Below are 10,362 nucleotides of genomic sequence, written 5' to 3'. Positions count from 1 at the left end.
GTTGTTGACGCCAATGTCGTGTTTGAGACCAACTGCCTTAGCATCATCTAGCGAGTCCAAGCCATGAATATGGTTTCCCTCCATGCATGTCCTGTCCGACAACAGAAGAGAGCTTGGTGACCGACCTATTTCCTGGATCAGTTTTATCCGATCAAGATATTAAGGTCACGTCAAGGAGAATGGGGTTTGTGTTTGTGACGTGGTCGTGATTGCCGTCGACGCCTCCGTGCTGGAGCCTTGCGAGGAGGAAGCCATCGCGGCCGCCACGGCCTTGGGGTCCTTGCAGCCGCAACCGAGCGCGAACTCGACGCCGCCGAACCGCTTCGGTGCCACCACCATCCACCGCAATTGCCATGGCACTGTGTAACACTTTGTGTTATGGGTAGCTGTTAAATCTTAATCATATCCCGTGCACGCAACCAAACAATGCGCACTAGTGTGAGCACAATTAATGCGAGCAACCAAACATAGTGTGTAGAGGTGTTGCTATGATGCAGGAAGAGATGATGCAGACAACCAATAAACATGCAGATGTTGGTTTTTTAAGTGCATATGTTCAACCAAACTCAACTGATGTAAGTATGTAAATAGACAAAAAGCGATGCAGGTAATCATACACATTCTAATTATCCCCACGAAGTTGTGTGTTGTCGTGCGTAAAATAATTGCCTCCAAAAGTTAAGCACGGTCATTTAAAGACACGACCTAGCTAAAAAAACATCTTCGCTCTTAACTGCTGCCAAAGGACAGGGATTTCTCTCCAGAGGAGACTTGAGGGCGGGCACCCTAAAAGCAGCCGGCTCCAGTTACTTCATCCGTTTCTGAATATAAATTTCTTTTAGAGATTTCATTGCAGACTACATACGATGTAAATAGGCATATTTTAAAATGTAGATTTACTCATATGTAATTTCAGTGGCGGAGCTTGAGCCAAAAATGTGGGTGGGTCATGGGCTTGAGGGGGGGGGGACCTCATTATTTCTAACTGATTTGAAATCAAAAATGAACATAATACAAATAAATGTAGGGTTAATTGTTTTTGAGATTGGGGGGGGGGGGGGGGGGCGAACCTCATTATTTCTAACTGATTTGAGGGGGGGGGGGGGCATGGCACAAGTTCGTAGTGAAATCTTTAAAGGAATTTATATTTAGGAACGGACGAAGTATATTGCAGATTCAGGAGCAGTTTACGGGCCTCATGTAAAACGTTTACGGTGTGAACCATTTTTAGCGGGATGTGCTAAAAATGCTCTAGTTATCCCTACGAAGTTGTTTACCGTCTGGGCCATTTTTAGCGGGATGTGCTAAAAATGATCTAGTTATCTCTACGAAGTTGTGTGTTGTCGTGCATAAAATAATTGCCTTCAATGTTGAGCACTGACCATTTAAAGACACGACCTAGCTAACAAACATTTGCGCTCATAACGTCAGTTTTTTTCCGAGTAACAAGAAAACCTTTGGAAAAGACAAGCACGGAACAGATGGGCCAACAAATCAGGAATGAACTGGTTCACACCCTCAGCATTTTGGCAGAATACGTCATTAAATTAATCTGTTGGGAATCAAGTCAAGGGCCGCCCTCTTATTCCAAAAGAATTACTGACAAACATACATTCAGCAGACCAGCCACAGTTCCAGAGAGCCAAGCAAGGCACTAACTAGTCACAGATGACACGACACAGCGCACATGCTCATTCTGCTCCATTACAGAAACATGCCGCAAAATTTGAGTGACAGTAGTATTATGCGCACGTCAGACCATGAACTGGTCCAGAATTTGATCATATATTTATACTTACAGAAATATGCTGCAAAAAAATTGCATTGCCAGCATATGTCCAAGACAAAGCGGGTTTAGTGTTGACTTCCGGTTCTACTTGGGCGAGATTCCCAGTTCGTGACATGGAAAGCCGGCAATCTTCATCCAAAACGATGTATAAATATGAACTAAATGAACCACAGTACCACTATGATTGATCTCCTAGTTAAAAACACTGTCCACCTCTGGCGACCTGCAAAATTCCTCAGCGTCCTGAAAAATAAACGGCAGGAAAGGTTGAAAAGCCTGAGCAACAAAGTATTGCTCTATTCTATTGATAAACAAATTTCGAGACCAAGAGTTGAAGTATGTAAGCGAATGCACTTTTATTTCTCTTTCAAGAAGCACAATGGTTATTATGTTTGTCTACAAACTACAGACAATTCAGGTATGTCTAATTGTGGCCAGAATGTACCCTAGCAATTTTTCAGTCATGACAAAAAAATTGGTCTCTGTTTGAAACTTTGGATGGGTAACAAATTTTCCACATGCCAATATGCTTCTTTTGCCTCTAGTTCATTTGTTCTAGTCAACATAAGCCAACCCATGGCAAACAAAACCTTGAGCAAACTGTTGCCGGCCAAATTTTGATATGTCAAACTTGGGCTCAAAGACTCAAACCAAACGCACCCTCCACCATTTAGTTTGTGGAATATGCAACTAGGTAATACTGAATGAAACATCACTCATGGTTCAATATTGAAGTAGAAGGTAAGGAGCAAATATGTGGCACGCAATTGAGGACATTAGAAAGAAAAAACGCTAGTGCGATGTTAACACTCGTTCATGAAGCTGAACCACTGTCTTCTTCCAAGTATTCACATTCGAGAAACAAAATAGGCATTCCTAACTCTGCACCATACTAATGATCCATGAAGACACCAAAAAGCCCAATTTCCTACTTTAAATGTATAATATCGTTGGATCCCCATCCAATGTATTCTGTCTATCAAGCTGAATGCTAAATCGGCACAACTCATACTTACAGTTGGGTGCTCTCCAATGGTATAGCAGGACCGCATGCTGATTAGAACAACACGAGCTTCCAAACTCAAGAATCTATGGAGCTAGTTGAAATGATGGGCCTAAAAATTCGCTTTGTTGTCGACATCACACTTGGACGGCATTGGCTAATTAACACTGCAAACTTATGATGCGACCTATGGGCACAACAAGATCACGCATTTGGCAGCACAGGCAATCTAAATAAAGTAGAACTCCCTATGATCCCAAATGTAAGTTTTTTGGATTCTGACCTGCCTCCAAGTCCAAGGTGACACTTTGACTTAGTTTCTACAAAAATATTTTGCCTGGTTTGGAAATAATTGCACATATATTAAATGATGGAAAACCTAAAAATGATCCACTGGCACAGATTCTGAAACAATTTACATTTGGATCAGATAGAGTTTCCCGAGTACGGGAGAGAACACACACACACACGCATAAACACACAACCTAGGTGCAAGAAGAGAGGGAAATCAATTACGGCAAGATATTCGAGGCCATGGCAGGCAGGCGATGGCCAAAATGGAATGCACAGAGGAGAAGCTAGCGATGTCAGTTTTGGGGTTTGAACAAGCACAAAAATGAGGAAGGTGAGGCCATGATGAGATGCTCGTGGGCAAGGGAATTAGAGAGAGGCTTGTTGAAGACGAAGAACAGGGCAAGGAAATTTATTATATGCAGCACAATTTAGCAGCTTCTAGCAAATAAATCAAATTAATATAGGAGACCGAGTGAGCACAAGGTAGGGCACATCTGGATGCAAACATTATGGCCAAACAATCACCAGGTTGAAGGAACACAGACTAGAGGGATGGTCAGTCTCTTTGACAAGCGTTTGTGGTTTGTGAGGGCCTGTTTGAACGAAACAACTGTTGTTTGTTGATTACACTTTGCTTCATTTAATGGAAAATGCTTGGTGTGGCATACTATATACGGCTGAGAATTTTCACACCGATGATGTAATGCTACAGATTGAGGTAGCCAATTAGAGGAAAGCTTAACATACGGAATTATTATTCAAATCTATAATGATCCACACATGCTGGGTTACTAACTGGTTGAACGGAAAATAGCGAATGGTTATGACAGGTGAAAAGACTTACATGTGCATGTGAGTGATTGCAAAATCATATATGCTTCAAACGTTCTTATGCATATTATATAAGTCCATCAAAATCACATGTCAGTTCCACATTATGAAATTAACCTGCTTTTTCTTGGCATAAACTGTATAACAAATGAAGTGTAAGATCCCCACTTCAAGTTCAAATGAATTAATGGATATTTGGTAACTTCTTATATACCTTGTTACTTGTAGCCGACTTCTTTCATCAAGTGTCGATAGCTTCGCCCACGAACTACACGTTGCCATGAGAATGATATTGATTCTTGAACGGTCAACTCTAATCTCTGCTGAACAAGCCTTCACAAAACCACAAAAAAAGTGCCATAAGAAACAAAACATTTCCAATACCACACAAGTACAAGAACGCACCATCTAGCAAGACAACGCTGAACCCCACGTGTGATTGGTCGCACAAAGGATGGATCTCTCTGTTGATAAAGTAAGCCAACCTAGCAAACATCAAACATATAAGCATCCTACCATCAGGCCAATACTCCATCAGAGTTTGCAATGTAAGTAGTTTTAGACATTGACATGGCTTCCAAGTTGGCACTTTGACCATCTAAAATTGTCGATTCAAATGCATGCATTATAAAAGTATATTTGTATTTGATGATGGATCTGGTAATATCAATTTAGCGTTGTAGATGTTGCTGATGTTTTCTATTCCGATGGCCAAACCTAAAAATGTTTTGACTGTCACAGATTCAACTATTGAGTATCTGATGTAAAACAAACGAAATACCTCCATCATGGCGACTGCTGCAGGATCGTCCAATATTTCCAGGCTATCATCTGCTAGGTAATTCAACTACAAAACACACAAATAAGAACTCAAACTACAGAAATCCACAAAATACATGATGTAAAATGAGAACTTTGCCTAGAGCTTTTGAAGATATATTGTCTTATCATTTCAATCTATGTTTGCAAGTCAGCCCAACGGAAGCTTTGTCATTTGCCCTATAATGTGACATCCATATTTTTGTTACTGTAGAAATGCAATTGCCTGGATAGTAGAAGGAAAGTAATAGTTACCCCAAATTCTGTGTTTACAAAAGACTGGACAAAATCCATCAGTTGAATCTTTGCCCACTTATAGCACATGTCAGGATTGTCAGCCCGAGGTGGATGTCTCCAAGGCGCGCCAAAAGACAATCTGTTCTCTGGTACTTTACCCTCACGTACATCAGAAGCAAACTTCTGCACCATGCTTAATGCTGTTTGCATTGCGGGATTCACAACAGATACCTGGTGAGCAGAAAGGGAACAATAGTGCTCATATACCTCTTATATTAGCTGTTTTCTCTTAGTTTCGATATTTAATGCAAACATACACATTTTCAATAAAAGAGCAAATCTGCGAACTAGAAATAACTACAGCTTTCCAGGATGAGGAGAATGGCATCTCATGGAGCTTAGGTGCCTCAGCTGTGATTAAAGTAACATTTACTTACTTGCAAGTGTGCCAGGTATGTGTCAATAATTTCCTCAATGTTTGTGTCATGCAAAACCCTGCAATGAAATGGATATTAAACAACAATAACAGTAACATGAAGTATGAACGCGTGGCAGTGCCAAACAGACTGAGGTTGATGCTCTTAATATACTATGTTTGGAATCCTGAAAATATGATGAAACTCTGCCACTCAATAGACCTAATTGCAAACTATTAACCTGCTAAAGATTACTACCTCCATGAGGAAATAGATGATGTCTGCAATCACACTTTTTAATTTTGACTGATGATATATAAAGAAAATATTCAGATTTATCATGTAAAACTAGTACTATTAGATTCATCATTTTATAATATTATAGTTTATCAGTTTCTTACTAAGATATTTGTATGGGATGAGAAGTAACAGTTAAAGTTGGGTGTTAGAGACTGTCCATGTCTGAAACGACATGGATTTAAGAACAGTGGGAGTGTTATGTTTGAAAACAATAAGGCTCAAGGACTGAAGACTTCAAACACTTCCGTTGTAAGCGACAGTGTATAGAATTAATTGATAAAAGCGGTAATGTTACTTACTCTGGGCCATTCGCCTTCTGTTTCAGCATATATATCTCACATAATTGTCGTGGGTTTGGTCCAAGAAGCTCATCAACGACTTTCCACTATAACTTCAATAAACATCAGAAGGAAATTATGCACGCAGTTTGCACAAGGGAGAAAAGAAACGGAATTAGCGAGTATAAAATCTTACTACCTCCTGTTCACTGAAGAACTCAGAAACCATATGCAGCTTAGCTTCTTGTGGTGTCCAACCAAACGTCTGTGGTATAAAGTAATCATGACTTCAGGAAAACGAGGACAAAGCACAACTGTCCAAAAGTAAATTAAGCATACCTCACGAGAAATGAAGATATTAGGAAAACCAAAATCGACGAATGCTTGGGAAGAATAGTATCTGCAAAGATTTCAAAAGGAATATTAATATTACCGATTTACATGGAGAGTGATCTTAGCATTTGAATCAACAGATAAATTGTGCATCCTTATTGTGGATTGTACAACAAATCAACAAAGTAGATCAAAACCTTATGCTAAGGCAATACAAATTTCTCGATCTTGTTGCAACTTACAAGTCTTTGAGCATTCATTTAGTCTCTATGCATTCTGTTCATTCAAGTAATGCAACATTCATCAAACATAGCATGCAGAAACATACAGGCAGACTCTTACCCATCTGACGTGGACATAATGACCGGTAAGCACTGTTCATTAGCACCGAGTGCTATCACCCTCCAAATGAAGCTGTCATGGTACACAGCTGCAGGCACCATTGTATCGTCCTCGCATATCGCCTTCCTCAGGGCATCGACGTTGTTCAGCACCAGCTTTGGCTGCAAATCAACAATGTCATCACTGACACACTACCTCACATTGTCCTCATGAACCCTCGCACCAACTGAAAATCACACAAAATTCTACCTGGAAAAAATCCTCCTCGGCTGCGCCTGACAACACATCCAGCAGGAGGCATGGCCAGTCTGTGGCTGAATTGGCCAGTGGACGGGAGAACCGGCCTGTCCTGTTCATCTCCCGCACCGCCTCCTTCCTCCACCCCTCCTGCATCCCGAGAACTTCCTTGGCCACCCGCAGCGCCGCCATGGCCTCCTGCATGTACGCCCTCTCCTCCATGGAGCAGTTCGGTACCTCCCCCTCGCCAATGCGGAAGGTGGGGTCGTCACCACGGGCCGAGGAGGTTGCAGCTAGGACAGCCCTCGCCCAGAGCACCGGAACCGAGTTAGTTGCCTGGCCGCGGCGGGAGGCAGGACCCGCCAGGCGAGAGAGCACGGTGTGGAGGCCGTGGGACCGCGAGAGCGCGGCGAGCACGTCCTTGGAACCGACGGCACCTCGGAGTACAGCGGCGCGGGTGAGTTCCTCCAGCGCAGACTCGAGCCGGAGGCGGAGGGAGGGCAGGGAAGGAGGCGTGTCGGCGAGGAGAGACCAGGGCGCATGAGCAGGGGAACTGGGAGAGGGGTGGAGGAAGTCTACGAAGGCGGCGTAGTGCGGGGGCTCGGACCACTGAGGGAGGAGGCGGTTGAGGAGGAGCGTGGACTTGCCGACGCCGCGGGGGCCGTGGAGGAGCAGCGGTTGCGGCACGCGCGGGTGGAGGGCGTGGTTGTGGAGGACGGTCTCCATAACCGGCCGCGGGATCACGCGCCACGGGCGGCCGCCTGCCCCGGCGGCGGCGGCAGCCATGGCGAGCGGCGGCGCGCGGAGGTGGTTGCAGGGTTCTGTGGGGTTTCCGGGGAGACGGGTGTGGTGGTGGTGGTGAACACGAATGGAGCAGAAAGAAAGTCAGATGGGATCGCGAAGTTCCGGGCCGGGCCAGGCCGGTCAGGAATAATACCAAGCCTGGTTATTTTATTTTTCTGCGTGGCATCCTAAAAAATATGGAACGTTCAAAAAAACTACTAGTAGAGTGTTCGCGTGATATCACGGGCCATGAATTTTTTATCAACTGTATATACAGACATAATGCATGTCAAATTTTGCATATGTAGAAATGATAGCACATAGCAATCAAAAAGTATTTGAAATCCACTTCAGTTTTGATGTTGTAAGATGATAAAAGACATAATAGAAAGTTGTGTACATAAAGAGCAATGATCTAACTAATTATTTGTTACAAACTTAGGTATATTTGATGGGTGTCGTGGGTATAAGTCTGACAGTAGATGTGTAGGGTACGAAAGGATGGGCAGAGCCTTAGCTATGGCGAGGATGTATGAGTTCAGGCCCCTCTACGGTGGAGGTAAAAGCCCTACGTCTCAGTGCTCTTGGAAGCTTAGTGTCGAGTGAAATATAGGATTACAGTAAAAGTCAACCCATGCACCAGTGGGGAAGGGCGGCTTATATAGAGTGCGCTGCCCTCCACAACGGCCCGGTGGACAGGGGTGGTATAGTGGCGAATAAATGCCTACGTTACAGGTAACGTATGCCTTAAATGCTAATAATGGTGTATGAAAACGTATGACCGTTGCCCTCCTGGGAGGTTACGATGTACAGAGTGGAATTCAGTCGGTACTTAAATACGCTCCGAGTGCTCGTCACCGACTGGATGATGGGGGAGTCCTTAGTTCAGTCGGAACTGTCTAAGGGCCTTGTCCTCTATGAAGGGTAGTCCTTGGGTAGGACCTATAGGGCAGGCCTATGACCCTACCCTGGGACTATAACCCCATCATTAGTCCCCGAATGGATCATGGTTGGAACGATGAAGTGATGCCTGGAGTACGGATCCGACTGGTATGGATGTGACTTTGGCGTTGTTTGCCTCGATCCATTTTATCCTTTCGACCAGTGATCCGAGTGAATATACCAGTGAAACGAACCGTCAGGGACCGAGTGCTTCCGCGGAATCTTTCGATGTGACCGGTCAAACTGACAGCGGCGGATTTTCCGGGATTCTCAAATTTCGGTTGCCACGCGCTCAGCGGGGATGACGACATCGCCATCGAGTAGTTTCTGCCGCCTCAATTACCGCGCCGTTATCTTCTCCACTAACATCGCAGCAGCCGGTCGGGGGGATAAGATTTCGGGGCCACCTGTTAGCGACTCAGTCGGAAGCTTATTTAAGCCCTTCCGACGGGGATCTCTTGTTGCACTGCTCTTCTTCCTCGCATTAACCTCGCTCCTCCCGCAGCTCCCTGCGCGCCCCAAGCCTCCTCCTTCCTCTCCTCCTCTGCGGATATGTTGCCTTCACCATGACGAAGGGGCAGACCAACAAACTCGAAGCGCAAAAGAAGAAGAAGAAGAAGAAGGGGGGCTCCTGCTCAGCGGCGACAACGGGCGCTGCCGGCGGGTTGGATCCAGGGGGATTTCCTCCCCTCCACGGTGACGGCGGACGACTTGCTGGAGCTAGTGGAGCACGGCATGATCGCCAACAAGTCGTGGAGGCTGCCGGCGGAGGGCGAGACGGAGCCGGCGCCGAAGGAGGGGGAGCGCGTCCTGCTGCTCAGCCACGTGTTCAGGGGTTTCTCCCTGCCTCCCCACCCCTTCTTCAGAGGTATTATGAATCACTTCGGAGCGCAGCTCCATCATTTTCCTCCGAACGCAATAGCCCACCTTGCCGCATTTGTCACCCTTTGCGAGTGCTTTATTGGATGTCCTCCCCCCCCCCCACTGGGGCTCTTTAAGTACGTATTCTCCGCTAGGTCCCAAACTGTCAAAAAGCTTAGCCAGTCGGACGATAAGACCCATCTCCTCCAACTCTGCGGGGGCTTAGGTGAAAGTGCATGCTATGCCCCTAATCGTCTTTTGGTGTTAATGACAACACATACATAGGAAACTAATCCTATTTGTTGAGTGTATCTCAGGATGGCAAGTAATTTAGTAGATTGAGAATTATGTGCCAAAGGTTGTCTGAGAAGATTGGGGATTTATATTTCGAGAAGGCTCGGGATTAAGAAAAGATGATGTAGACTAGTCTTTTGAGTTTACTGATATTGAGTATAGGGATCCCGCACTATTAAGAGGGGATCACAGGTTTTGCGATGAACTTGCTCATACCACATATTTACTATCATACCCAATACCACATATTCTCCACTCTGTTCTTATATAAAAACAGGTCTATTGCCTCGGACATCCGGCTCCCTCCGGACGTCCGAGGGCCGGACGACCGGCAGGCTTCGGAAATCCACAGCCCTTCACCAGAAGTTTGTGAGTCATATAACTCGGAAATCCGGCTCCCTCCGGACATCTGAGGGCCGGACGTCCGACCAGCCCCGGAAATCCGGAACCCTGCACCAGTAGAAGTTGAGTTCTACAACTCGGATTTCCGGCTCCCTCCGGACGTCCGAGGGCCGGACGTCCGACCCCCTTCGGAAATCCGGAACCTACCACCGGAAGAAGTTGAGTCGTATAACTCGGATTTCCGGTCCTCTCCGGACGTCC

At 45.3% G+C, this 10,362-nt stretch overlaps 1 protein-coding gene across 3 annotated transcripts; it reads right to left on the bottom strand.

The window, feature by feature from the left end:
* Window positions 1-1,562: 1,562 nt before the first annotated feature.
* On the bottom strand, window positions 1,563-7,793 carry LOC123395508. 3 transcript variants are annotated; one of them, XR_006609774.1, is made up of 12 exons: window positions 6,892-7,793; window positions 6,643-6,803; window positions 6,307-6,367; window positions 6,167-6,232; window positions 5,989-6,074; window positions 5,411-5,468; window positions 4,992-5,204; window positions 4,699-4,764; window positions 4,323-4,402; window positions 4,132-4,250; window positions 3,931-4,054; window positions 1,563-2,032 (listed from the first exon to the last, which is right to left on the bottom strand). XR_006609774.1 is itself a non-coding variant. In XM_045090508.1 (11 exons), the coding sequence occupies exons 1-10, from the start codon at window positions 7,663-7,665 to the stop codon at window positions 4,136-4,138; spliced, it is 1,680 nt and encodes a 559-aa protein (XP_044946443.1). In that variant the 5' UTR covers window positions 7,666-7,793; the 3' UTR covers window positions 1,563-2,032; window positions 4,132-4,135. The 3 variants fall into 3 exon arrangements, 2 of the variants coding, with proteins under 2 accessions (XP_044946443.1, XP_044946444.1); XM_045090508.1 differs by lacking the exon at window positions 3,931-4,054; XM_045090509.1 differs by lacking the exons at window positions 1,563-2,032; window positions 3,931-4,054; window positions 4,132-4,250; window positions 4,323-4,402; window positions 4,699-4,764 and adding an exon at window positions 4,771-4,916.
* Window positions 7,794-10,362: the final 2,569 nt, after the last annotated feature.

This window comes from Hordeum vulgare, chromosome 5H, assembly GCF_904849725.1.
Source record: "Hordeum vulgare subsp. vulgare chromosome 5H, MorexV3_pseudomolecules_assembly, whole genome shotgun sequence".
NCBI lineage: Eukaryota > Viridiplantae > Streptophyta > Magnoliopsida > Poales > Poaceae > Hordeum > Hordeum vulgare.
The sequence above is the reverse complement of the archived record's forward strand: the minus strand, read 5'-3'. Positions and strand labels throughout refer to the sequence as shown.